At 58.6% G+C, this 27,447-nt stretch overlaps 1 protein-coding gene across 3 annotated transcripts; it reads left to right on the forward strand.

Annotated features, from left to right (window-relative positions):
* Window positions 1-4,196: 4,196 nt before the first annotated feature.
* On the forward strand, window positions 4,197-24,870 carry ADAM11 (ADAM metallopeptidase domain 11). 3 transcript variants are annotated; one of them, XM_043904847.1, is made up of 27 exons: window positions 4,197-4,391; window positions 4,867-5,042; window positions 13,991-14,067; window positions 14,252-14,318; window positions 15,309-15,394; window positions 15,486-15,561; window positions 15,992-16,058; window positions 16,126-16,193; window positions 16,537-16,611; window positions 16,699-16,770; window positions 16,932-17,098; window positions 17,628-17,712; window positions 17,833-17,923; window positions 18,040-18,091; window positions 18,575-18,674; window positions 18,765-18,836; window positions 18,945-19,037; window positions 19,412-19,492; window positions 19,992-20,042; window positions 20,145-20,208; window positions 20,457-20,556; window positions 20,759-20,878; window positions 20,970-21,138; window positions 21,228-21,342; window positions 21,430-21,520; window positions 22,181-22,198; window positions 22,725-24,870. In XM_043904847.1, exons 1-27 carry the CDS (start codon window positions 4,331-4,333, stop codon window positions 22,738-22,740), a joined length of 2,310 nt encoding a protein of 769 aa, XP_043760782.1. In that variant the 5' UTR covers window positions 4,197-4,330; the 3' UTR covers window positions 22,741-24,870. The 3 variants fall into 3 exon arrangements, with proteins under 3 accessions (XP_043760782.1, XP_043760781.1, XP_043760783.1); XM_043904846.1 differs by having other exon boundaries at window positions 22,181-24,870; XM_043904848.1 differs by lacking the exons at window positions 4,197-4,391; window positions 4,867-5,042; window positions 13,991-14,067; window positions 14,252-14,318 and having other exon boundaries at window positions 15,330-15,394; window positions 16,126-16,189; window positions 22,181-24,870.
* The last annotated feature ends 2,577 nt before the right edge of the window (window positions 24,871-27,447 follow it).

The following is a 27,447-nucleotide window of genomic DNA, read 5'->3' on the forward strand; positions in this document are numbered from 1 at the left end:
GCTCTATCGCCCGGGAGCTGCAAGCACTGAGCCCATGTGTCACAACTACTGAAACCCACGTGCCCTATAGTCTGTGCTGCAACAGGAGAAGCCACCGCAACGAAAAGGCTGCACACCACAACTAGAGAGTAGCCCCCGCTTGCTGCAACTAGATAAAGTCCACGCAGCAACAAAGACCCAAGCACAGTCAAAAATAAATAATAAATAAAAATATATTTTAAAAGAATTAAATATTATGTTGGCGAGGTGCGTGGCACGTTGTAAACACTCAACAAACTATTATTTCAACCCCTACCAACACACAGACCTGCGAGTCCTCTCTTCTAGAAATTTCAGTGGAGCTGATTTTCACTCATTTCCCTCTTGTTAATGGCTTGCTGACCCAAAGCCCCATCTCCAGTGTAAATTTGTGGATGAAGCCGCTAAAGGATTCTATGAGACACCCCATCCCTGAGCTCCCCCCACTTTCTAACAGCTGGTTCCCCACAACTCCAGGAGGACCCCTTGCATTGGGCAGAAGTGGCAGTGGGGCACTGTGCTTTTGGGCCTTTGGGTGCATGACCACAATGCATGACTCCAACGCAAGAGATACTGCTTTAATCCCTGGTCCAGGAAGATTCCACATGCCTCAGAGCACCTAAGCCCATGGGCCACAACTATTGAGCCTGTGCTCAATAGCCTGTGCTTCTGAGCCCAGGAGCCACAACAACTGAAACCCGAGTACCTGACGGCCTGTGCTTCACAAGAGAAGCCACCGCAACGAGAAGTCCAAGCACCACAACTAGAGAGTAGCTCCCACTCGCAGCAACTAGGGAAAAGCCCACACAGCAACCTAAGACTCAGTAGCCATAAGTAAATAAATAAGTAAATCAAAAGGAGGAGGCCATCCAGACAGCTAGGAGGGAGGAGACTGAGGCTCCCCTCCAAGAGATACTCGGATGACAATAGCAGTCCTCTCCTGGTTGAAAAGGACGGTGCTGGATGAGACGTGGGAGGCGGCAGAAGGAACTCCTTGTTCTAGTGCTGTGGGCATTTCCCTACTTCCCAACCCCTCAGAATCATGTCATCAGTCTCCCTATGTGCTGGGTAGAGGGGACGCTGAGGCCCCCAAGCCATAAAGGAGTCCCTTGGGTCTTGGACAACGGCCAGGAGCTAGCTTCTTCCTTGGCACTGTAAGGGTGACATGAACAGCGCAAGCTCAGGGTGAGTGAACCCTTCTGTCACCAGGCGCTGTTCTGAGCTCCAGAGGCTTGTCCACACATTTATCCCTCTGCAGCACTGTTGGGGAGGCACTTTTGAAGCCCCATTTCCCAGGTGAAGACACGGAGGCTCAGAGAGATTGGGGGACTTGCTCAAGGTCACACAGCTGTGAACCAGGATTGGGACCCCAGTGGGTTTCCTGGAGTCCTTTCCCACCTCACACCCTGCCTCCTTGCCGGACACGGCCTCTGCTGCAGGCCTCTCAGACTAGGCGGGGGTCTGGGGGGTCTCTGTCAGCAGGATCCCTGCCCCCTGAGCCACCCCAGGGCCAGGGCAGCAGACTCCCCTCCCTTACCTGCAGCTGCTGCTGGGTGGGACTAGGACTTTGCCCCACCTCAGCCCAGCTCGGCCCCTTTGCAGAAAAATCTGAAGGAAAAATTGGCTGAAGGGCAGGAAGAACTGCACAGGGGAAGGAGGCCCCAGCCTCCTGACGGTCGGGGGCTCCTGAGGGAGGGCTTCAGGGGGGAACCAGAGCCTAACAGCTCCCCCAGAGGGTGGCCCAAGGGTGGTGTCAAGACGACAATGGCCACCAACCTCTGGTTTCTTCCCAGCGGGGGAGACAAGCCATGGGCAGAGTCCAAAGGAGCCACCACAGCTGTGAGGTTGGGGGGGGGGCACTCCCCCAGGAAGACTAACCTCTCTTTGAGGGGGAGGCACACAGGCCCTCCCTGCCCTCAGGGCCCCCAGGCTAAGGAGAAAACCCGTCCTTGGCAACAATCCCCACCCCACCTCTTCTCTCCCAGCCTGAGGAAAGGCCACCTACAGCCCCCGACCTCAGCAGGGAAATTGGGTGAGGGATTTGAAACAAGCCTTCTGCTTGGCGAGGTGGGCAGCTGGCAGCAGAGCCAACCCCGAGGACAAGATTCAGGGAGGGGCCTCGGGGCAGGGAGTGGGATATGGTCAAGGGAAGGTCAAGATGTCCAGCTGGGCTTGTTCAGAGCTGGGAATCCAGGGAGATAAGGGGCTATTGGAGGCCAACGGGCCGTACACTTGAGCACCAGTGGAGCCGGTCCAGAAAGCTGCCAAAGATGTGTCACTCAGGGTCAGCAAGTTCCCCGCAACAAACAGTCCCAGGAACCACGGCCACACAGTTAAGAATGTGCCTCAGCCTGGGAGGTCAGGGCCACAGACTGGGGAGGGGATCCAGACTCCCACAGGCCCAAGGCCCTCCAGTGTGAAATGACAAACCCCACCTCTCCAGGCAGGCCCCGTAGCATGGCTAGGGTAGGGTATGACAGGCTCACCCTGGTGAGTGGGGGTGGAGGGAGGGCTAAATGGAGTAGATGGGCCAGTCCCTTCTAAGTCCCAGACAGAAGGCAGAGGTGAGGATACAGGGACCTTGGAGAATGGGATGTGCCTCTCACCACCCAGCTGTTTGGGAAACTCTCGTAGCCTCTTGGAGCCTTAGTTTACCCACCTGTAAAGTGAGAAGCATGGTCTCCCCATCCTGGATAATTGTAGGTTTCCAGGGAATATCACAGTAGGTCCTAATTCCCCAGAGCCCCTACATCCTGGAGGAGGTTTCCAAGATGTCTCCAGGATGAAGGAACAATCAACTCAGGCTTGCTGAACATCTGGGTCTGGAATGGCAGGTGGTTAGATGGGGGGAAGGGGAGTCTCCCTGTTCCCAGCATTGATGTCAGAGCCTCCTGGGAAATCGCCTTCTCACTTCTCCTGGGCCTAAAATAGAGCTGGGGGGGGGGGGGGGGCTGTCACAAGCTAAAGGCAGCACCCTCCCTGACAGAGGCCCTGGGTCCTCAGGGAAGCAGAGGACCCAGCAAGGGGTCCCTGTCCACTCCTGTTCCTTCCTCAGTGACCTGTGGTCGCCCATTGTGGGTGCAAGGATGCTCTGGCCTGGGGCACAAAGTCAAGGTGAGGCCTCACTAGCGGAGCTCATGTCTTACCTCACCTTACCCCATCTTTGGCTCCCGGGACCCCGTAGCAGGGGTCAGACATCCCGAGCCCCCGTGGGAACCCATCTTGCTTGGGAGTCTGGGAGCTGAGCTTGGGGCCCAGCTGGGGAGGTAGGCAGGAAGGCCAGATGGTCTGTAGCCAGGGCAACCTAGTCTGGCAGAGAGGGGAGGCTGCGGGCTCCAGAGGTATCTTCTGCTCCTCAAAGATGTGGACTGCCAAAAGGGAGGGACAGAAATGGGACATGCTACCCTCATGTAAATTACCTGGCTAGTTTATGTATTTTGGGGAAGGGGAAAATATCAGGTATGTGTGAGGCACTCAGCCCAGAGAGGGGAAGCCAACCTCCTCGGAGGACAGCAGCAAAGCCAGAAGCCCCTGGGGTATCACCCACCCAGAGAAGGAAACTGCTGGAGAGAAAGGGGTCTGGTTTGAGAAGACCCACAGTGCCCTGCTCGGCCACCGGAGATCCCAAAGGCCTGAGCCGGCTGTGGGCCACAAGAATCCCTGCCCCTCACTTCTGTCCCTGGCTCCCCAGCCTTCGGTGGAGCAGGGTGCTTGGGGCTGGTTCCAAGGAAGCCCCCTCCTGGGTTCGAAGCCAGAGCGGGGAGCACCGAGGGGGGGCAGCCATGGATCTGCCCCAGAGGGGCCATCTCCGGCTCAGAGGCCGGGGGTCCCTCTGTACCCTGCCTCCCGCCCCTTACTAACCAACGGGTCCTCGCAGCTCCCCAAGCAAGGGCGACTGAGGAGGGGACCACGAGGTGGACATCGGCGCGCCCCGCCCTGCACCTGCCGAGGGGGCCGAGGAGGGGCGGGAAGGCCGGTCCCGGGCGGGCGGCGCCTCTTTTGTCCTCGCGCCGCGGCGGCCCCGGCCCTGCCGGGCTGGGGGGGCCCGCGGGGGGCGGGGGCGGGCCCTCGGCTCACGTGCTCGCCGCTCGGCTCTTAACCCGGCCCGCCGCCCCGCCGGGATGGCCGCGGCCGGAGCGCGCTGAGCCGGGCACCCTCCCCGCCGCCTCCCCCCGGCCCGCGCCCCCAGCCCGGCCGCCCGGCGCCCCCGCCCGCGCCGCCCGCAGCCCGCGCCTCCCCGCCCTCCGCTCCTCCCGCCCGCCCGCGTCGCGCGCCGCCGCAGCCCCCGGACCCCAAGGATTATGAGCGAGCCATGAGGCGGCTGCGGCGCTGGGCGTTCGCGGCGCTGCTGCTGCTGCTGCTCCCCTCGCCGGGTGAGTGACCCCCGCCCGGCCCGGCCCCGGCGCCCCCTCCCTGCCCCCGCCCCGGGTTTTGCGGCAGTTTCTGCTGCAGCCACCTTTTCTGCAGTGCTTGGGGTGACAGCCGGTCCAGAGCGCGGGGGGCGGGGGACGGGGGGCGGGGGAGGAGGGAGGGTGCAGGCACCCACCTGTCCCCATCTGGCCCCCACCGCTGCCAGCCCCCTGTCGCCGGCCGTGGAGTCTGCAGGTCTCTGCGGCTTTGCGGGGAGATGGGGTGGGGGGGCAGTCGTGACGGCCGGGCTGGAGTGCAGCAGCTCCTGGCCCCTCTCCCCTTCTGCAGGGCAGCAGGTCCTCCCACCCAGAACCGCCCCCCCCCACCGGGCTCCAAGGCCACAGCAGAGTGGGGGAGGGGCGTGCCGTACCCACCCCTGCCCTGGTCTCTTGCCCCACCGGTGGGCATCCGTCTGCAGCCATGGCCTTCTCTCCCCAGGTGTGGGCACTTGGGGTCCTGCTGGAGCGCTGCGCTGGAGGGTCTCTCCACACTTGGGGGGTCCGGAAGCCCCGGAGGTCACAGAGCCCAGCCGTCTGGTGGGGGAGAGCTCCGGGGGAGAGGTCAGAAAGCAGCAGTTGGATACCAGGGTCCGCCAGGAGCCTCCGGGCGGCCCGGTGAGTGGGGCGGGTGGTGAGGGCAGGGGGCTGGGGCAGGCCTTAGAGCCCAGGGGCCACCATGGGGCAGCCTGGGCTTGGGCGCCTCCCCTTCCGTGCAGTGGGCTACCCAGAGGGTGCTGGAACCTGCTAGTGGGAGCACCCGCCTGCCCCTCTCCAGGCCCCCTCCCATCAGGGTGGGGATTCCCTGCCTTCAGAGGACCCAGAAGGCCCAGGACTCAGTCCAGCCTTGGTCAGCCTTCCACCAGCCCCCTCTCCTGTCCAAAGTGGTCCTACACCACATGGAGCTCGGGGAGGGCGGTGAGAAGCAGGAAGAAGCAGCTAAGAACCAAGTCAGGGGTTAGGGCTCCTGGGTTTCCGCCACAGCCACTCTCAATGGGCTTTTGGAGGGACCAACTTAATGCTTGCTTCTGCCTCAGTTTCCCCCTGTGCACTGATAGAACTGCTGTTCTCCTCTCCGTTCTCACTGTGGGTGGGGCCTTGGGAAAAGGTTCCAGGCCCCAGGCTCACTCACAAATGCCAACTCCCCTCACCCCTTGTCCCTTTCAGCTGCCAGGCCCCTCCTGCCTCCCTGAGGAAGGTTAGAAATGAAGGAGATTAATTGCAATTAATAATTAATTAATATCATGTGAATAATAATCACCCAGATGGAATATTCATTCAGCACGCCTCGGCTCTCCAGGAGCTCAAAGCTGAAAGTTAGCCAGGCCACTGGGGGAGGCGAGGGCGGGATGGCGAGGCCTGGCAGAAACAGGAGGAGTAGAGAGACTCAGAGGAAGGGTACCACTAAGGTCTGGGAAGTTTTGGCAGCTGGGAGTGGTGGGAGGTGAATCGAGCTGGGCAGAGAGAGGAAGGAGGGAAACGGAGGCTAGCGTTATGGACATCTGTCAGACTGGCATCTGGCCCTGCCTAATGTACTTGGTTAAAAGCCCTTAGGGGGGGTGGAGGGGGCCGTGGGGGTGCAGGGGGAGCTACTCGGGAAATGGAATGGAGCAGGAAGGCAGCATGCATAATAGATGGACCACCACTCAGGGCAGTGCCTGAGAGAGCAGGGGAGGGGGTGTTTAATGGTCCTGAGCAGGGAGGCCTGGGAGAGGGGGAGAGGGGAGGGGGAGAGGAAGGTGGGTTAGGAGGGAGGGTAAGGGGATGGAAGCTGCCCAGGCTCCCTGGAAGGTGGTAGATGGGCAGTAGGGATGGTCCCAGGGCCAAGGATGGGGTCATCCTGGCTGGGTTTGGTCCTCAGGCCGACTTTCTCCCTTGGTGCCCCCCTGCCTGTGAACCATGACTGGGAGCTGACTTCCATTGCAGGCTTCTGGGTCTCCTGATTGGTATCCTAGGGGATGTCCAGATTGTAGGATGGGGTGTTGCCACAGTGGGATCAGAGGACAGGATGAGGGAAAGCTGGGGGGCCAGGGAGGAATGAAAAGTGGGTGCTCCTTCAGCTTAATCCTTCCTGAGGAAGAGAGTCATGGGCAGGATTCTGAGGTATGGTGGTGCCTGTGATGGAGAGGAGATCAAGACGGGTGCAACTAGACTGGATGGGATACACAGAGGATGGGGGAATTTCTTTGGGTGTCACTCTGCTGGGCGAATGGCTGGCATGTGTGCATGACCAAGTCTGAATAAGCCAAACAGGGTGTCTGGAGGGCAGGAGTGGAGGGTTCTGTGGATCTGCGGGGCAGTGGTCACAGTCACCTCCAGGGGGGACCTCCGTCCCCTTGGACCTCACCTCCGCCTCCCTAGGAGACCGACTCCTTGCCCTGCGTTGCGTGCTCTTGTTTCCCCTGAGGTGGACTTCTCACAGCTCTGCAAGGCGGGTAACTCGTGTCTGCCCATTTTGCAGATGTGCAAACTGTGGCTCAGAGATGTTAAGTAACTTGCCCAAAGACAATGAGATCTTTAAATATATATATATATATATATTGATCTGGCTACACCAGGTCTTAGTTACAGCGTGAGAACTATTAGTGCCGGCATGTGGGATCCAGTTCCCTGACCAGGGATCGAAGCCAGGACCCCCTGCTTTAGGAGCACAGAGTCTTGGCCACTGGACCACCAGGGAAGTCCCAGTCAATGAGACCTTTATCAGTGGAGTGATTTCCTCCAAGACTAGGGCTTGTCCCATGGTGCCATTCTGCACTCGCTGGATTTAGGCACAGGTGGCACTTTCCAACCCCACCCAGCACAAGGTGGAGGAGGACCAAGGAAGACAAGATGAGATGTCGGGAATATTCCCTCCTCACCGGAAGGAGCCCCTCCCACTCCCGCTGGACATCTCTCCCTGGAGCACTTTTGGCCTCAGAACCTCAGGGGCTCTTGGTGGAGCCTGTGCAGCCCTAAGCCCAGTGTCCCAAAGGAAGTGCCCCCCAACCCCCGCCACTTGCACCCGTTTGGGACCTCAAGCCAAGCAAGTTGTTGGGGCAGCAGCAAGATCTCCATCTGCTGTGGGTCACATGGTGAGTTTGGGGACACATGCTGGCTGGCAAGGTGGGATAGGGGGATCCGGGGTGCTCACCTGCTCCAGCCTTGGGCTGGCCACGGCATCTTTCTGAGCCCTAGCTTCTGGATCCCTCAAATCATGATGATGACAACATTCATCTCAGACCCACCCACTGCCAGCAGGTGGTGATGGGGAAAGATGCCTGACTTTTGTGAGCGGGGACCAGGGAGAGGGAAGCTGACCAGGGAGAGGAAAGCTGGCCAGGAAGGAATTAGAAGCTAGAGAAATTAAAGCTTACATTTACTGGGCTCTTGATGGAATAGACACTGTTCTGCCTTTGTGTCTTATTCATTTATTACATCCTCAACCCAGTTCCAGGAGGTGAGGATATTATTATTCCCATTTCACAGATGAGGAAACAGGCACAGAGAGGTGAAGTACTCCAGGTCCCCCAGCACTTAAGTAGCATGGTCCAGACTGATTCTCAGGGCACCCCTCTTAGCCAGTGCATGCTGGCCTCTCCTCAGGGGTGCAGCAAAGAGGGAGCCAGGGGACTCTGCCCTCTTTGCCACAGCTCTCTTCAACACCTCACTTCTGTCCAGTTTGCAAGCAGGCTGGGCCTCAGGCCAAGAGGTGGGGGAACTTCTGGAAGTGCAGAAACTTGTGATCAGTGGGAGGCTGCAGCTGGGAGTGAGGTGAAAGAGTGATCTGGGCCACAGTGTACAGTCGAGCTGGTTGTTCACTGCACAAGGGTACCTGGGTCAGTGGGCTGAATGAATTGAAGGCTATATGTGTTCTGAAGGGATCAAGCTGCTATGTGGGCTGTGCCTCCCCCTGGAAAAACCCAGCCCCCTTCAGAACAAAACAGAAGGCAGGATGTGAGTTAGTGAACAGAGGGGTGAAGGGTCCCAGGGCCCTGAGTCAGCTGGGGGAGGGGACCTCAGTCACTGGGTTTCGCTCCTGTGAGGGCTGTCCCAACCAACAGTTGCCACCTGGAAGCCCTTGGCCAAGGGTGTGTGCCGCGGTGTTCATGCTGTGTTGCTACAGAGGGTTGGGGGGCAATTAGGCAAGCCTTAGTTCCCCCACCCTTGCAAGATGGCAGTCACAGGCAGGGAGCCACAGGATCTGTGCCTGGAGCCCTAGTACCCGTCCTGGGCCAAGGCTGTGCTGTGGTTTCGGCCAAGGTCACAGCTCTGCTCTGGGGTCAGAGGCAGGAGGGGGTTCCTGGAGGAGGCTGGTGGCTGGAAGCCAGGGCTAGGATCTGCGCTGAGTCCAGCTTGCTCCAGGGAGGGCCATGAACCAGCCCTGCCTTGAGGTTGGGCAGAGAGAGAATTCATTCAGGAAGCTCAGTTTCCCTTTGAAAGGCTGTGCCTGTGGCTTGAGGCAGGACACCTTCAGTGGGTCCTGGCTCCCCTGCTTCTGACTGAGTGACCTGGACAAGCCTTCTGAACCCTACCTTCCCCATCCATGAGATGGGGGTAACAGTGGTCCCTGCTTTGCCAGACTGCTGGGAGGATTAGAGGAGCTGATGGGTGTCAGGTGTCCTGCCTGGGATCCGGCAAGAGCAGATGTTCAACATCTGTCAGGCCTGCCCTCCCTCCAGGGCCAGGCGTGGCAGGAGCACTGGGTGTCAGAAACAGGAGCTAGGGCGTTTAGCTTTACCTGTCAGACTCCGGGCAGGTTTGCGGGGTGGGGGGGGAGGGGAGGGGCGCAACATGGCAGGCGTCTTGAGTCCTCCCCAGCCAGACTAGCCTGTGGACTTGGCCTCACCTAAGCACCCCTCCTGATTGCCTAGAGGGACCCAGCTGCCCAGACTCTGTCCCCAGAGAGACTAATGACCCGTAAGGAAGTGACTCTGTCTTCAAGCATTTAGGTCAAATTCCATTATCGGATATTGGTCCAACTGGGCTCATTCCCTGGGACTCCCATGGTCCTGCTGAAAAGTGGAGCCTCACTACATCTTGAGGGACCAGGGCAGGGAACGGGGGGCGGGGGGATTTCTCCCAGGTTGGGGCTCCTGCCTCTCTGGCTCCTCCCCATCTACCACCACCAGCCCACATGGTTTATCCACTTCCTCAAAGCTCAGTTCCACTGGAACATTTACACTTCTTTCTTCATTTATTATTACTAACCCTTGTGAGGTGGCTCAGATGGTAAAGAATCCACCTGCAATGCGGGAGACCTGGGTTCGATCCTGGGTTGGAAAGATCCTCTGGAGAAGGGAACAGCTACCTACTGCAGTATTCTTGCCTGGAGAATCCCATGGACAGAGGAGCCTGGAGGGCTGCAGTCCGTGGAGTCGCAAAGAGTCGGACATGAATGAGCGACTAAGCACAACCTTTGTGAGAATAACACGTTAAAGAGGGCTTTCCTTTAGTCCTCATGACAACATCATTTTACCAGTGGAGAGACTGAGGCTCAGAGAGGGTAAGCAGCTCACTCATTCTTTCTGATGCCTTTCCTACAACATAAGTGTAGGGGCTCCTAGGCAGGAACAAGGGCAGGTGCAGCTGGAGCCCCAGGGACCTATGCACCACCCCTGTGAAAAGTTGAATCAGTGACCAAAGAAATCAGTGTGCCCGAGGGCCCAGGAATAGAGGGGAGCCAGAGCCCTGTCAGGAAGATCCGCTGGGGAAGGGATAGGCTACCCACTTCAGTATTCTTGGGCTTCCCTTGTGGCTCATCTGGTAAAGAATTCACCTGCAATGTGGGAGACCTGGGTTCAATCCCTGGGTTGGGAAAATCCCCTGGAGAAAGGAAAGGCTACCCACTCCAGTATTCTGGCCTGAAGAATTCCATGGACTGTACAGTCCATGGGATCACAAACAGTCAGACACAACTGAGCCACTTTCACTTCACTTCAGAGCCCTGTTGGGTGGGTGGGTGGAGGCTTGTGGTCACAGACAAGCGTGAGGAAGAGGAGGTCCTGGAAGAGATGGAGGTTCGGAGGGAGGGGTTCAGGGTGCTCTGTGAGGAGTAGTGCCTCAATGTTCGAATTTTGGGGCATTTGGTTAAAGAAAGGTCTTTAACCTCCTCCTCTCCAAGACTCCCCAGGACTCCTCCCCGACTCTGCACCTCCCCATAGGTATAGAGAGGAGCCCTGGCACTAGTATTGTCATTCTAGAACTTCAGCAGGGTCTTTATCTCCTGACCTCTGCATCCTATCTGGTGGTGGGCAAGCAGATGCCTGGAGAGTGGACCAACTGGTGACAGGGAAACCTTGGGGTGGGCAAGGTGACCGCAGCCAGGTGGTCACAGCGGCCGTGAGAGACAGGAAGGCCAGCCTGAGGGTGAGCCTTGACCCAGCGCCTCCCCAGCGTGGCCCTGGGCCAGTCACCTCCAAGTGTCCCTCCCTGGCACTTATAAAATGAGCACCAGACGGCCTGGGCGGGCTGAGATCAAATGAGCCTGAGCACATGGGAGCCGGTGGCCGGGGAGCAAGAGGCAAGCTCAGGGCATGGGGTGGAGGCCCGGTCGGCTGTCACCAGCAGCTGGGTGCAGGGGAGGACGGCAGTCAGGGACACTAGGGGCTCCCAAGGGAGGGACCGAGGGATCACAGGAGAGGTCAGGGCCGGGCCGGGCCAGGGCAGGAGGCCAGCCACGCCAGGAACAGTTGGGTTAATAGAACATGAGCTGAAAGCTTAACTGGGGGTGGGGTGGGAGGGTTAGGACTCTGGTGCCAGCAGAAGCCTCCTTCCAGCCACCTGGGGTACAGAGGTCCTGGGGACTGAGGTGGGTTTGCCTGATTTTTCCCTTCCTGCAGACAAGGGGTGTCCCCATTGTGTACCCCACATCGGGCCAGGTCAGGGAGACCTACACAGCTATGCACTTTCCCTCCCCTTTCTCCTGGGCCTGCCTCCCAGCCCCCACAGCAGCCCCTGCACTGCCCCAGGACCCCTCCTGGCCTGAGCCCTGTGTCCTGCTGGGGAGGCGCCCAGTCCCCAGTTAGGCCCTGCCAGGTCGGGAGGGAGCCAAGGCCTCGGCAGGCTGCAGAAGGGCTGGGGACAGGGGACCTGGGGTCTGCTCCCCCACTGATCTGACTTTCTCCAGAAGGGGTGGTCAGCTTGGTCCGCACAGAGAGCGGGGAGCCTGGTGGGTTAGCTCACTGACTTCCTAAGTGGGGGAGATTTTGCAAGCACCAGGGTCGCCCCTTCCAGAATCTTCCAAGCCCAGACAGCTTCTGCCACACAAGCCAACCTCACAGGCTTGCATCTAGGCTCCTCTTAACCATTTTCAGGGGGAAAAAAATCTGAACTCAGAGAGATTGCTGGATTATCCCTGAGGCCACCAGCTTTCCAGAGCGGAATCAAGGCAAGGGGCCTGAACAGGTTGCTCACCTGGGTGGCCAGCATAGGGGCAGGGACGGAGGCTTGTCCCTGGGGCCAGAACGAACAAGTAGAAACAGACCCAAGGGCAAGAGAGAAAAGAGGTGGTCCAGACAGGGAAGGGTGGGGAAGGCAGAGATAGTCTAAGTCTCACAAGAGGAGAGGGAGGGCAGGGATGGGCCAGACCAAGGAGGTAGGGTATTGGGGACAGAGCTGGTCAGGGCCCAGGGGCAGGGGAAAGCAGAGATGATCCAGGCCAAGGTGGGGAGGAGGAAGCTCCTCCTTGTCCTTGACTTTCTATTTCAAGTCTAATCGATGCTCTAGGGGCTCAGGGTGGAGCTTGGAGCTTCAGTCAATGTGGGATGGGGTGAGTCCGTGTCCTTGGGGCTCAGAGGGCTGCCGACCCGGGCTCTGGCCCTTCTGCACTCTCACCCTGATTCCCAGGGCCTCTTATGGACACTGGGCCATTTCCACCTTACTTCACCTTCCGGGTAAAAAGGCCCCAGAAGCTGATTCCTGAGGCTTGTGTCCCAGCTCTACCACTTATTATTCTTATGACCATGGGCAAGTTAGTTAGCCTCTCTGTGCCTCAGTTTCCCCATATGTCAGATGAGGATAACAGTAGTATCTGTTCCGTTGGGTTGTTTGTTGAGAAGATCAAATATGATATTTAAAGTAGTTTGAGCTTCCCAGGTGGCAAAGAGGTAAAGAATCTGCCTGCCAATCCAGGAGATTCAGGAGGCGCAGGTTCGATCCCCGGGTTGGAGAGATCCATTGAAAGAGGAAATGGCAACCCACTCCAGTATTCTTGCCTGGAAAATTCCATGAACAGGGGAGACTGGTGGGCTATGGTCTATGGGGCTGCAAAGAGTTGGACATGACTTAGCGACTGAGCACGCACGCACGTAAAGTATTCAGAACAGTGCCTGGCATATACTAAGGGCTCATGAAGAGTAGTAGTCTAGGCAGTTGACCAGGAAGCTGCCTTGCTCCAGGCTACGGGATTTTGTGACATTGGGGCTCCCCTCCTTCTTGTAACCTACTCCCGCCAAAAAAAGACAGCCAACAAACTTCCTCACATCTGTACAGCTTGGTGGTGGGCCCCTCATCTGGGGATCTGGATTTTAGCCTTCTTGAATGGACAGGGGTGAGATGGCTCCGGCCCCGAGTAGGCCCTTCTCCTGCTTCCAGATCTTTTGTAAGACTTAAGGCTTGCGGTGGGCGTGGAAGCTGAGAAGGCCGACTCCCACTCAACCCAGACTCTCCTGCCCCTTATCTCAGGGTCACTTTCCTTCCAGGCTCACTAGCTTCAGCTCTGGAGTCCCCACCCCCTACAGTAGCTGGGCGCCCAGGCCTGGGAGGGCAGCCATCTTGCTCAGGCCTGGTACGTTGCCATGACAACCCGGAGCCTCCCAGCCCCACTGCAAAGGCCCCTCTGAAAAATTTATCGGGAAAACTTCCGTGTTTAAAAATTAACCATGGGATTGAAATATTAAAGATGAGCTGCTTTGGGCGAGGCAGAGGGCAATGGACTTGAGGGTAGAGGAGCCAAGTTCTTTCCTCCTGACGGGCTGGTATTCGCCCATCACCGCAGCTTCCAGGGGCCTTTCAATCAATTCTAACCCTGTCTGCAGCGTACAAGGCCTCTTCCATAAGTTGAGGCTGGGGCCAACGTAGGGAGGGGGACAGGAAGTGGGGGGCCTGCTTCATAGGGCCCCGGGATCACGCTGCACCGCATCTCCTGTTTGCCTCTTCCCCATGATACTTCTAGGGGCCTCCCTTTAGTCCACCTGGGAGTCGGGGTGGCCCTGCCAACAGCAGGGACGGTCTGCTGTGAGGCAGCAGGCAGGCTGAGCTGCCTTGGTCCTTCCTTGCTGCTCCTATAGAGTGGCCCCAGGGAGGCACCTACACCAGAGAGGGTGGGCTGGCACCCAGAGCAGGGAGGTCAGTGCCCAGGGATGCCCACGCCTGCCCCTCCACCTCAGGAAAGGAACAGGGTCTTGGAGGAAGATGAGCTTGGAGGAAAACATCTTCCCTCCTAATCAATGGTCCCCACAGCGGCTGGGGCTGGGCCATCCCCTCCCCAGGGCTGCTCCCGGTACCCGGGCTTCCCTGGCACCCCAGTTCCCACTTCTAGGCCTCCCCAGGTCAACTCCCCTTCTGCCTTCCCTCCTTTCTCCCAGCCTGTCCATCTGGCCCAGGTGAGCTTCGTCATCCCAGCCTTCAACTCCAACTTCACTCTGGATCTGGAGTTGAACCAGTGAGTGTGGCCTGGAGTCCAGGGGCTGAGCACCCTGCGGGCAGGCAAGACATGGCCTGGGCTTGTCTGGCTGTCGGGGCTGGGGGCTGGGCTGGGGCGGGGCCCGGATCTGAGTGGGGTTGGGTCCCAAGCAGGACCCAGCCCCACCTTGACCCCCTTCTTCCTCCTGCCCACTCTGTTCCAGTCACCTTCTCTCTTCACAATACGTGGAGCGCCACTTCAGCCGGGAGGGGCCGACCCAGCACAGCACCGTGAGTGCCTTTGGAAGGGGCCAGGGAGGTAGAATGAAGGGGGAGGTGGTCGCTGGAGGTGGGCTTGGGGGTATACTCTGCACTGGGGATGGGCCTGGCCCCTCCAGGATCAGAGTCAGGGCGGCTTGTCAAATGGTGTGGAGCTCTGAGCTCCCCTTGCCCAACTCCAGGGGACAGACCCCCAGCTGGTCTGTCTGCCAGCTTGAAGACATTTTAGGACCCCCCAGTGCTCAATGGCCAGAATCTTGCTCAGCACCAAGGCCCCAGGAATTCCTGGCTCCCTGGGACCCCAGGGTCCCAGGCCCGAAGTCCCAGGGGTGTGAGCAAAGATGAATGAGTGTCTATAAATAGCCTCGGCCCTCCCCCTCCAGCTTGTTCAGTAACTGGAGCACAAGTAATTCTGCAGGAAGCAGAGGCGAGGGGGTGTCAATCCCCTCTGACCCACGAGCCAGGAGGGGAGGGCACGCGCTGCTCAGTTCCTCAGCCGCAGACCACGTGACCAGGGGTGGTCCACAGAGGCTGTGGCATCTGTGAACACACTATGTGTGAAATGGTGTGTGCATGTAGGGGGTAAGCCCATAGCTTTCATCTGATTAAGCAAGCTGATCCATGGTAAGTGCTTAGAACACTGCCTGGCACACAGTAGGTGCTATGTGAATGTCAGTTAGTCTTCTCAAAGAAGTCTGTGACCCCTGTACCAGCCCCAGTTTCATGGTTAAGAGGCACTGATGTGGGGGCCTCATGTTGTAGATAAGGTAAGGGAGGCCCAGAGAGGGCTAGGAACTTGCCCAGGGTGAAACAGCCAATTAGGAGCACAGCCAGAGCAGAGCCAGGCTCCAGGTCCCCAGATTTCCAGATACCCCGGGATTTCCAGGTCCCCAGATTTCCAGCCACCTGCGCACCACACGGGGCAGCTTCAGTAGCCCTCACACGTCCTCCTGCCTTCATGCTGGGAAGGGGGCACGTCCATCATGCTCTCTGCTCCTCTAGGGTGCTGGAGACCACTGCTACTACCAGGGGAAGCTCCGAGGGAACCCCCACTCCTTTGCTGCCCTCTCCACCTGCCAGGGGCTGCAGTGAGTGTGTGCGGGGGAGCTGGGTGAGGGGAGGAGCCTCCAGGCCTGGGAACGGTGGGGACAGTGGGGAGCTGCGTTTCTCTCACTGCAGTGGGGTCTTCTCTGACGGGAACTTCACCTACATCGTGGAGCCCCGAGAGATGGCCGGGCCTCGGGAAAACGCCCAGGTGAGCCCCTCCCCATCCCCCCCCGAAGGCCCTCCCCGCTCGTCATCCCAGTGGCTGTCATCTCAGTGGCTGCGGCTGCCTCATCCCCCGCTCCCACCCCCCTCTGCCTTGGTAACCTCAGCCTCACTGCCCTCTGCAGCGACCCCAGCTCTGGTTCCCTCCTCCTATGCCCCCCAGCTCCAATGTCCCCTCTGTCCTCCAAGTAACCTCCCACCAGGCTCCAGTGTCCTTTGCCCCTGTCTCTCAGGGCACCCCCAGGTCTTGACCCCGGAATCTGAGCATCTGGGAGACCAGATCCGACATGGGAGCTCCGGCCAGTGCTGGGTCACCCTGGGGTGGGCTGGGGTGAAGGGCTGGAGATGTCTCCCCACACTGGGGCTCAGAGCAGACCTGGCCGGCCCCCCCAAGAACTCATTTCCCCTCATTGCAGGGACCCCTTCCCCACCTCATTTACCGGACCCCTCTCCTCCCAGCCCCCCTCGGATGCAGGGAACCAGGTAAGGGAGGGAAAGCAGGGCTAGGGAGGGGACCGGCTGTGCCCCCCTCACCGGCACCCTCCCCCAGGCTGCCTGTTTGCTGCGCTGGACCATGCTGCTCCTCCGGACAGGCCAAGGCTGAGAAGGAAAAGGCAGGTACGGGGGCCCGTACAGACCTCCCACTGCAGAGACCCCAGGCAGTGGTCCAGACAGGACATCCCCTTCTATAGCCGGGGCAAAGGAGGGCTCTGACTGATGTGGTTGGAGGTCAGAGAACACCCCTGGGAGGAAGCCCCCCACCCCACTCCCTAAGGCTAGTGTCTACACACGTCCCCAGCCTGGGCAAACTGAGGCTGCCTGCCTCGTACCAAGGCTGGATGGGACCCCCACCAGTGGGGAGCTGGTACTGTTCCTGGTTGGAGCCCAGCCCCTCTCGAGTCTGTCTATGGCTTGACCAGACATGGAGGGAACTGATTCCAAGTGCCCACCCACCCCCTAGGTCCGCCGGGGCCACCCCACAGTGCACAGTGAGACCAAGTACGTGGAGCTGATCGTGATCAATGACCACCAGCTGGTACGTTCCCAGGCAGGGTGGGGTTGTGACTTTGGGAGGAGGGACTGGAAGCAGCCTTGCCCCTCTGCCCACTCTCTTCTCTCCCAGTTTGAGCAGATGCGGCAATCAGTGGTCCTCACCAGCAACTTTGCCAAGTCCGTGGTGAACCTGGCAGATGTGGTGAGCAGCCCTCCCTCCCCTTCCCTTTCCTCCCACACCCCACACTAATGCACACATCCTTGGGGTGGGCGCTCAATGGCATAGTCATCCTCTGACCCCCACTTCCTGGAGGGACAGATTGACCTCCAGCCCCCTCCTCATCTTCTCTCTTCCTGGCACAGATGTACAAGGAGCAGCTCAACACCCGCATCGTGCTGGTTGCCATGGAAACGTGGGCAGATGGGGACAAGATCCAGGTGCAGGATGACCTCCTGGAGACCCTGGCCAGGCTCATGGTCTACCGGCGGGAGGGCCTGCTGGAGCCCAGTGATGCCACCCACCTCTTCTCGTGAGTCCCCCACTCCATGGACCCTGCCAGCTTCTGTTAGTCATTGCAGATCACAGAGTTACTGAACATGGCTCTGGGCCAATTGCTCTTGCAGGAGGAGGGGACTGGGATCCCCTTGTACCTGCCCTTGCAACAGTGGCTGGTCATCTTCCCCTGCCTCTTAGGCTGAGGCCCCTTTTCCCTACCCTGGTGACCTTCCTCTGCCCATCATCTCCCCTTCACCCAGCTCCCTCTTTCAAATGGTCCCAGCATCCCTTTCTCAGGGACCGGATGCCCTGGTACAGGAGAAAAATCTGATAAAAGGTCCTTGCAATTAGAGATGACCTATTAGAAATCCTTCATGTGGCTTATGGGCAAATGAACCCAAAAGGGGAAAGGGGCTTGCTTGAGTTACACAGGCTGACATAAAGGGCACTGCTCATCACCTCCCCATGGGGAGGCTCTGGTATGGAGGTTCGCCTACCTCCCCTCATGGCCCAGGCTAGCCATCAGGGAGAACAGGCTAGCCTGGCAACCCTCTCTCTTCCAGGGGCAGAACTTTCCAGAGCACCAGCAGCGGGGCTGCCTACGTGGGGGGCATCTGCTCGCTGTCAAGGGGAGGGGGCGTGAACGAGGTAAGCTGGGGGAGGGTGTGGCTGGGGTTGGGGCTGGAGGGAGGGGGCTGCAAAAGGCATGAGCATTGTGCCTTTTGGAGGGATGTAGACATCTTTGTGCTCCATTTTCTTCACCCCAAGTATGACAACATGGGGGCCATGGCGGTGACCTTGGCCCAGACGCTGGGGCAGAACCTGGGCATGATGTGGAATAAACACCGGAGCTCGGCAGGTATCAGTGAAGACCCCCACCCGCAGCCCAGACCCACATTCTAGAAATGAAGAGGGTGTCCACACAAGGGGGACCGTCTTTCACCCTCCCTTACATTCACCTGGCTCAACTTGCAGGGGACTGCAAATGTCCGGACAACTGGCTGGGTTGCATCATGGAGGACACTGGGTGAGTTCTTGGGCAAAGGGAGCCGCAGGGTGAGCATTGGGTGACATTCTGGACCTGGCTGCTTCAAGAGACCCCGCTCTCGGGACCACTCAGAATGCCAAGAAACGCAGTTGTCTGTGGACACTGTATAGGGAGACACACATTCCCTAACCGGACGCCAGAATTGTCCAGACCGCAGTGCGCAGAGTCGCCACTGGGCGCCGCCAAAGCCTCGTTTGGAGGCCTCTCCCCTCCTCGGCTCACAAACCTCGCTCCGACTCTCGGAGTCCTGAGGTTTCGGCGAGTCAACTGGAGCGGCGTCCCTAGCCCACTGCCCTTTGATGGGCAGGCGGGAGGATTTTCGTGCAGTGTCCACGCACATAGATCTTCAGCCTCCTCGAGACAGTGACCGAGTCCTCCGGTGCACCCCATCCCAGTCTTGAGAAGGGGCGAGAGGGTGCGCCAGCGGGCACTCAGCAGCACGGTCCCCTCACCCCTGCCCAGGTTCTACCTGCCCCGCAAGTTCTCGCGCTGCAGCATCGACGAGTACAACCAGTTTCTTCAGGAGGGCGGCGGGAGCTGCCTCTTCAACAAGCCCCTCAAGGTATAATACCAGCCGCAGGGCGAGGAACGTGGGAGCGGGGCTCGGGCAGGGTCCCGGCCAGACTCGCGACACGACACCCCTTCCCCCCAGCTCCTGGACCCGCCTGAGTGCGGGAACGGCTTCGTGGAGGCGGGGGAGGAGTGCGACTGCGGCTCGGTGCAGGTGCGAGACGGGTGCGGGCGCCAGATGGGAGGTGGGGGACGCGGGGGTGGGTGCGAGGGAGGTCTGGGTGGGGAGGGTCAGGGCTCGCCTTCTCTCTGTGTCCCTCAGGAGTGCAGCCGCGCGGGAGGGAACTGTTGCAAGAAATGCACCCTGACTCACGACGCCATGTGTAGCGACGGTCTCTGCTGTCGCCGCTGCAAGGTGAGCGGTACCCGCCGCAGGGGCGGAAAGGCGGCGGGACCGGGAGGTACTGGGCAGAGTACATGTAGGGGGCGGGACTTAGGGAGGTGGGGCCGTAGGGGCGGCGGGGCTTAACGCGAAGAAAGCGCCAATGGGAAAGGAGAGGGGCGGAGTGTGCGGCACCCTACGTTTTATTGAAGGCGGGGCTACGGGGACTGGGGCGGAGCACCTACTGATAAGTGGTGGTGTGGGCGGAACCGTGAGCGGACTTGGGGACGGTGCGAGTGGGCTGGAGAGGTCCGGGGCGAAGCCGAGGAGAGGGTGGGGCCGAGGAGGCGCGAAGACGCGGGAGTGCGTGGTTCTTGCTTGAACCCCGCAATGCATGCCTTCTCTAGTACGAGCCGCGGGGTGTGTCCTGTCGAGAAGCTGTGAACGAGTGCGACATCGCGGAGACCTGCACCGGGGATTCGAGCCAGGTCCGCCCGTCCCGGCTGCCCTGCGGACCCCCGAACAAGGCAGCCACTATCCCTCTCCTGGGTGACTGTTCTCCGCGCCCGTCCTTTCGGCTGCTGGCGTCGCCACCGCTGATTAGGCTGTTTCTCATCTGAGATAGGAGTTTTTCATGCCTCCTGGCTTTGCTCTTCCAATCATTCGACCAGTATTTATAGTCTGGCTAGGTGCCTGGTGTGTACTAGGGATAACAGTGGGTAATAATATTATTTAATGTCTAAATCCTTATTACCTTCCAGTCATCAAGTACTCCCAGTCCTGTGAAGTAGGTGCAGAAAACTGATGGAGACTGGAGAGGTTTTGGGACCTGCTAAGCCATGTGATCTGAGTTCTCTGCTCTTGTCTTTGACATGGAGGGGCCCTGGGGCCAGAGCCCCCACCTGGCAGGCCTTTATTCTTCCCTGGAGCCGAACTTGGCCCCCAGTCCTGGGGCAGCTCTGTTCAGTCCAGTGCCTCTCTCCACAGTGTCCACCTAACCTGCACAAGCTGGACGGTTACTACTGTGATCATGAACAGGTATGAAAGGATGGAGGTTCCGCCTCGTCTCGGTCTCTGGCTCAGTTCAGTGTCCTGTTTGTCCTCAGTGTCTCTGTCCCCTGTCTCCTGATTGTCCCTCAGGGCCGCTGCTACGGAGGTCGCTGCAAAACCCGGGACCGGCAGTGCCAGGCCCTTTGGGGCCATGGTGAGTCTTTTTTTTTTTTTTCATGGTGAGTCTTTTGTTGGAGATGGGAGAAGGTATCTGGAAGACTGGAATTGAGAGGCTGGAGGGGGGGCAGGCTCTGGCTGAAAACCCCTCCAGCAGACATGCAGCTCCCCAGGATCTCAGCGACTCAGCTGGACTTGGAGTCAGGCCATTGTTGGAGATGCAGGCCTGAAGTCCCAGGTGGGTTCTGGAGTGGCTAGGGTGACGCTGGCCTCTTCTCCCTACAGCGGCTGCTGATCGCTTCTGCTATGAGAAGCTGAATGTGGAGGGGACAGAACGTGGCAACTGTGGGCGCAAGGGGTCAGGCTGGGTCCAGTGCAATAAACAGTGAGTTGTCAAAGCTTCTGGTTGGGCCATCCCAGTTTGGGGGCTGGGGCTCTGGGGCAGGGCAGGGTTTTTTCAGAGATGGGACAGGCTGTTGAGTCCTAATGGGAGACTCTGAAAAATCGGGGGATGGGGAGAGGGCAGACATGAGGTCTGTAGTTGGGTCTGAGGTCAAACTTGGGGCCCACTGTCTCCACATGAACAGGGATGTGCTGTGTGGCTTCCTCCTCTGTGTCAACATCTCTGGAGCTCCTCGGCTGGGGGATCTAGGGGGAGACATCAGCAGCGTCACTTTCTACCATCAGGGCAAGGAGCTGGATTGCAGGTGTGGCTGGGACCATGGTTGGGGAAGAGGAGGTTGCAACTGTGTGGGGGGTGGATGGCAAGCACGGAGGTTGGCTGTGCCATCTCCACAGGGGCGGTCATGTGCAGCTGGCTGATGGCTCAGACCTGAGCTATGTGGAGGACGGCACAGCCTGTGGGCCCAACATGTTGTGCCTGGACCATCGCTGCCTGCCAGCCTCTGCCTTCAACTTCAGCACCTGCCCGGGCAGCGGCGAGCGCCGGATCTGCTCCCACCATGGGGTGGGTGCCTGGAGGCCAGGGATCTCGGGAGGGGCTTCTAAGAGGGTACTGAGCCCTGCTCACCTGTACCGGCCCCACCCCACCTCTAGGTCTGCAGCAACGAAGGGAAGTGCATCTGTCAGCCAGATTGGACAGGCAAAGACTGCAGTATCCACAACCCCCTGCCCACATCTCCGCCCACAGGGGAGACAGAGAGATATAAGGGTGAGGCTGGAACTGGCCAGGGTGGGGCTCTGTCTTTCCCGTTCTCCATGCCTGCCCCTGCCAACCCCACCCTGCTCTCCTCCCCAGGTCCCAGCGGCACCAACATCATCATTGGCTCCATCGCCGGGGCTGTTCTGGTTGCAGCCATCGTCCTGGGCGGCACGGGCTGGGGATTTAAGTAAGACATGAACACGCGCCCTACACCCCCTGCATCCCCCAGGGTTATCAGAGACCCAGGCTTTTGGAGCTGAGGGGATCCCCCTGAGAGGTTAGGTAAACCAGAGCTCACACATTGCAAACCAAGCCAGCCCACGGGGTCTTGTTTTTACATTTTAAAAAATCAGTTACTCAGACTTTTAAAACCCAGGGATTTTATGTTAAGAATCCAGATTTCCAGCTTCTTTTGAAAAATGAGAAGATTGGGTCCCCCTGTTCTTCAGTGTCTCCCAGCTTGGCCACAGAGTGGAGCTGAGCAGGGGCTGCCTGAGTCCCCAGGCCCTACCCAGCTGTGGCTGTTCTGTGGGCACCCACATTGGAGGCCCTCAAGCTGGTGTAACCCCTCACTGTACAGACGAGGCACCTGAGGCCCAGGGTCAGGCGGTGACTCAAATGCAGGACTCAACTTTGGTGGGTTTTCCTGGACCAGTTCTTTTCTTATTTTCTCTGAACATGAGACAAACATCCCTGGGCTTGTCATTAGCGACTAGGGACAAAGAAATGTCTAGCATCTCTGGGGCAAGGTGTCTCCTGGGAGCCAGAGGCCCCTCCCTGGAAGAAGGGGAGGGTCACAGAAGGCTTCTTTTCCTTTCTCTGCCTCCCCTCGCCTTGGCTCCTGAAGAAACATCCGCCGAGGAAGGTACGACCCGACCCAGCAGGGGGCAGTGTGACGCCGGCCACGTCCTCCCTCCCGCTGTCCTTGTCTCCTCCATCTCATTGGTCACCTCGCATTCTGTCGATGGGGAGCTGGGGCCGGTTCCCCCACCCTTGCGGTCACGGCTGTCACTCCCGGGGTGGGAGAACCCCGCTCCAGGAAGAGAGTCCTCAACGTGCCCCTGCCCCCTTCTCCAGCCCACTCACCGCCTCAGGCCTTGGTCCTTTAACTCCCGCCCTTCCAATGGTCAGCCCACCTCTGGCCCCGTGGACCCTGGAGCTGTGCGCGCGCCACCACTCCTCCCCGGGGAAGGGAGCCTACCTCTGCGTCCCATCCGTTTTGTCTTTCATGTCGCCACTGTCTGACCTCCCGCCAGACCCCCTTCCCTGGCCAGCCTGTGACTCGCTGCCTCCAGGGCCCAGCACTGACCTCCCGGGGCCGGCTGAGGTGGGGGTGCTCTCCCTCTGGGCCCTGCCTCATACCCTCCCCTGATGCCCCCTCTCCGTTCCAGGTCCGGAGGGGCCTAAGTGCCACCCCCACCTCCCTCCGAGTCTGGCGCCCACCATCTCCGCCCAGAACCAGGAGGCTGCCCCCGCCCAGCCACGGAGGGAGGCAGCATGCAAACGTCTTCCGGGCCCAGCCCTTCAACTCCTGGCCCCACAGGGGCTTGGGGCCGAGTCGTGGCCCTGCCCTCACACCACCAGGGTGGACCAGGCCTGGAGGGCATTTCCCTCATGGTCCCCCACCCCACCTCATGCGGCTTTGGCCCTGCACACCAACTCTCCTCCTGTGAATGTAGCTTCCATCATCACAGATTGCCACAGCTCAAGTTGGGCGGGGGGAGGGCACGCAGCCAGCGATGGGCGTGGCCTGGGATGGCCCCGCCTCCAAGCCAGGCGACTGGGACCTGGGAGGGTCTAACCTTCCTGGGACCTAGGGGGAGGGAGCTGACATCAACCTTTTCTTTTTTCTTTTTTTTACTGAATCTCAACTGATGAATGTAACTTTGGGGGTGCTTGGGCCACGCAGCTGTGGGGATATTTCGACATTTGCAGGAGGGACTGAAGGAGCTGTGAGTCCTGGCCATCCCTCTGGCCCTCCCCGCGGGGGTGGTCACACCTGGCATCTTCTCACTGAACGTGGAAGTCCCTAAGCCAGGCAGGGGCCTGGCAACCCTGCGCGCCCCCTCCGCCCAGCCCTGCTGAGCTTGGAGACAAGTCCGAGTGCTGAATCAAACCAAAGCTGCCTGTTCCGTGCCCGAGGCCTAGGTTATGGGTACGGCAACCACACGTCCCAGATTGTCTTCAATTCCAAAACAATCGTCCTGCTCTCCCTGCCAGGACGCATGTATTTGGGAGGAGGGTAGGGTCCTAGAATATATAGTCCCTGAAATAACATGGCACCTTCCCCCTTTAAAGAAGGGTGATGCTGGGGCTGACTCAGGGTTTAGGTGCCACTTGGCATGGCCTGGAGGTCGCAGGCCATCTGCCGGGGGAGCACTCTCCCAAGGAGGGAAGGCCAGGGGTGGCCCAGTGGAGGGTTAGGGGCTCCGCCTGTGATGTACAGGAGGAGGTAGGAAAAGGCAAGTCTCCCGTTTGATCCTCAGCTTCCAGAAATGTCCTTAAGGCCCTGTCAAGTCCATTCTGCTCCTTAACCCTATTCCAGGGCCGGGTAATAAGTTTACTGTCATTTTCCTGGTTGTCCTCTGATCTGATCCCCACTGCAGCTGAACCTGAGGCCGAGGCTGGGCAGAATTCCTCAGTCTCTGCGCATGGCCTTTCCTCATGCCCCTCATTTGGGACATGAGCTCTGGCTCCTTGACTGCTAAAAACCAGCTGGCAGGGGCAAGCTGGGGATCAAGCTACCTTCTGGATGAAAGCCACAAATGAATGGAGCTCCTCTGCCCAGGGATACCCCCAAGCCTCCCCAGGGGTTTCCAAACACCCCCAGGGTCTTTGAGCTGCCTGTCTTAGTTCCTCTGGGGCATCTGTGAGGAGGATTCATGGAAGAAATGGCTCCCTGTTTATCTGTACCACCCCTCAGGGCAAACTGGGGACGGAGGCCCACTGACACCCTTTAAGGCAGCTGGATGCGGCTGCAGTGGGGTCCTCGATACTGAGCTCCAGCTGGCACTGCCCAAGCAAGGGGGTGGGTGGGGTACCCCTCTGGCCAGTCCTGCCCCACCAGCCAGCCACACAGGCTGAGGCGGGGGCAGGAGGCTAAGGGCTGGGTTTTGCACTATTGCGGCGGTACCTTAAGGCATCCTCTTGTGGTACACACGTGCACACAGGTGGTACACACGTGCACACAGGTGGCGATGCATCTGGCACAAGCATTTGGATCCACATCTCCACACAAGTGTGAATACCTCTGCACACATGGGCACGTCTGTGTGTGCGTGCACATGGGGTGGGGGTGGGGTGTGGAGAACCCAAGACTTCCTGTGACCAGTCCACCTGGCTCCCAGCTGTCCACATCCTCCTGCCCCACCCTGGCAGCCCCCACCCTGGCGGTGCCCAGGGAGGGGTGGAGGCACACTGACGTGGGCCTGGAACTGGCTCCAAACAGCATCCTGTAAATATGTCATCTGGGGCTCGGGGTGGGGAGGCAGGGACAGGAGCGTCCATTAAAGATCACGTCCCAGGGCTTCCATGGAACTCACGGCAGCTTGTGTCTCCTTTCTGTCAATGAATACACTGTGGCCCAGGACCCTCCCCCATGCTCCGTGGCCCTGGAGGGAGTGTGATGACTGGACACCAAAAGCAGGAAGGGAGCACCCAGGACTGGGTGCTGGGAGACTGGGAAGAAGGGGCGTAGTTTTCCATTCACGGCCAGGAAATAGGCACCGACTGGGTGGAGGGCCTGGCCCTTCCGCTTCCTCACTCTCCCAACAAAGAGAACTGTCTTTTCCGGTTTCAGCAAAGTAGATGGGAGTTGAGCAGGAAAGCATCTTAGCAAGAGTCAGAAGACTCAACTTCCCTTTTATGGTTGAAGCCAGACTCTCCTCACCTCCCAAGAGAGTCCAGAAAGCTGGATCAAACCGCTCTCTGGTCCCAAGGTGCTGTGCTTTCAGGCCTTCAGAGAATTGGCCCTTGCCTCACTGTGCCTGGGGCAGGAAGGGGCTGAGCACAGCCAAGGCCAAGAGCCCTCCCCTCACCGGGGGCCAAGTTTGAGCCAAGAACCTAGTCTTCCCATCCTGGCCTCCGGAGCGCTTTGGGCCTGGAGATATCTGGCTCTGAAAGTCCTGCTTGTTCAGGGAAAAGATAAGATGAGAGGTTGGGGTGAGGAGGAAGGAAGGGAATGGGAGAGAGGAGATAACGAGAGCAAGAAATAGCAGCAGCAGCAGTAGGGACCTGGGGAGAGTGAGCAGCTAGAAGCTGCTCACCAGGACAGAGGCCCCAGGACCCCTCTGGTCACGTGCAGACAGAGCAGGACTTGACCCGGGCAGTGCTGACCTGGATTCCTAGTCCCCACCCTGTTCCGGCATCTCAGTCCCCCAGCACATCTGGAACCTCTGCCCCCAGACTCACCCACTGCCAAAGGTCAGCTTCTCCCCCAGTGGGTTCACAGGTGAGGCAGCCCGACAAGAATCCATCTCCAACCTCAGCCATGAACTGAAGTCTAGGCTTGCCCTCTCTTCTCTCTTCTGGGCTCAAACCCTACTTACAGTGTCATCACTTCCGCGTCTCAACTCTTCCATCCCTGTCCATACCCCTTATCAATTCCCAATCCGTGGTGACCTTCAAACTTGGTCTGATATGTATACAGCTGACACATCAGATAGTAAAGTGTGGCTGTTGGACTTCCCTGGTGGTCCAGTGGTTGGGAATCCACCTGCCAACGCACAGGTTTGATCCCTGGTCCAGGAAGATCCCACATGCCGAGGGGCAACTAAGCCTGTGTGCTGCGACTACTGAGCCCATGCTCTAGAGCCCGTGTTCCACAAGAGATGCTGCCTCAATGAGAAGCCAGCTCACCAGAGAGAAGCCCCCATTCACCGCAACTAGAGAAAGCCTGAGCACAGCAATGGAGACCCAGTGCAGCCAAAAATAAATTAAAAATAAATAAAGTGTGGCTGTTGGCAGACAGCTGGGGGGGACTCAGGGGAGCCTCGGCACTTGGCTCTTGCAGGTCAGTGCTCCGTCACTCACACCTGCTTCTCAACCTCAGGAGACCCAGAGCTCCCTGTTATTTACATGGGTGCACAGTGATGCAGGAGGCTACAGAGGGGAGCAGGTGCGGGGGGGTGCAGTGGGAATGCCAGGGAGGTAGCACCTCTGATGCCAGCACACCCCCCCCCACCAATCTGCCCAGGTGTCAGACTCTGTAGGCTGGCATGGAACAATCAGACCTGGCCCAGACAGATAATTGGAAAACTACAGGCATCCCTTGTTTTGTGAAAGTTCACTTTATGCCCTCTTGCTTTTACAAGAGACCTGTATTAGTACCTGTTTTCCTGACTAAAGAAATTTGAAGAGGATTTTTGATTTAATGAAATAGCATTCAGCGTCTGTTTGCAGCAGCTCTTACAGAGGCCTCGAGCACCAGAGGGAGCGAGAGTGACAGAGAAGGAACCACACTCAGCAACTAACAGCCATAGCTTTTTCTGTTCGTTTGGGTTTTTCTTTTTTTGGCCATGATGCATGACAGGAGGAATAGTAATTCCCCTGACAAGATCAAACCCATGCCACCTACAGTGGAAGCGCAGTGTCCTAAGCACTGGACCACCAGGGAAGTCCTTTTTCTTTTTTTAAACCGCCATAGCTTTGAACTGTGAACATCTGCACTTTATCTCAATTTATTTTGTGCATCTGTTAGCAAGACATTTCCTAAGGTAATTGCTTCTTCACTTTACACCATTTTCACTTATGAAAGTTCTCCTAGGAGAGCTCTAATTTGGACAGTGGGGAAACCTGTTACTTACAGTGGTGCCTAAAAAGTGTGATGTGAAACCAGAAATTAAACTTGCTCTGAAGACCACCTATTGAAGGAATTCCTGGGTATCTGGTTTTTCAAAAGTAGAAATAAAAAAGTAGATAAAATGACTCCCAGTCTGTGTCTGAGTCTCCCTCTCTAAACCAGGACCTAGTTGCTGAGGACTTATTTATTTATTTATTTTGGCTACACCACTCGGCATGTAGGATCTTAGTTCCCCTGCCAGGGATGAAACCCATGCCCCCTGCAGTGGAAGCAGGGAGCCCTAACCACTGAACTGCCAGGGAAGTCCCTGTTGA

Source organism: Cervus elaphus, chromosome 5 (genome assembly GCF_910594005.1).
Source record: "Cervus elaphus chromosome 5, mCerEla1.1, whole genome shotgun sequence".
NCBI classification, from domain to species: domain Eukaryota; kingdom Metazoa; phylum Chordata; class Mammalia; order Artiodactyla; family Cervidae; genus Cervus; species Cervus elaphus.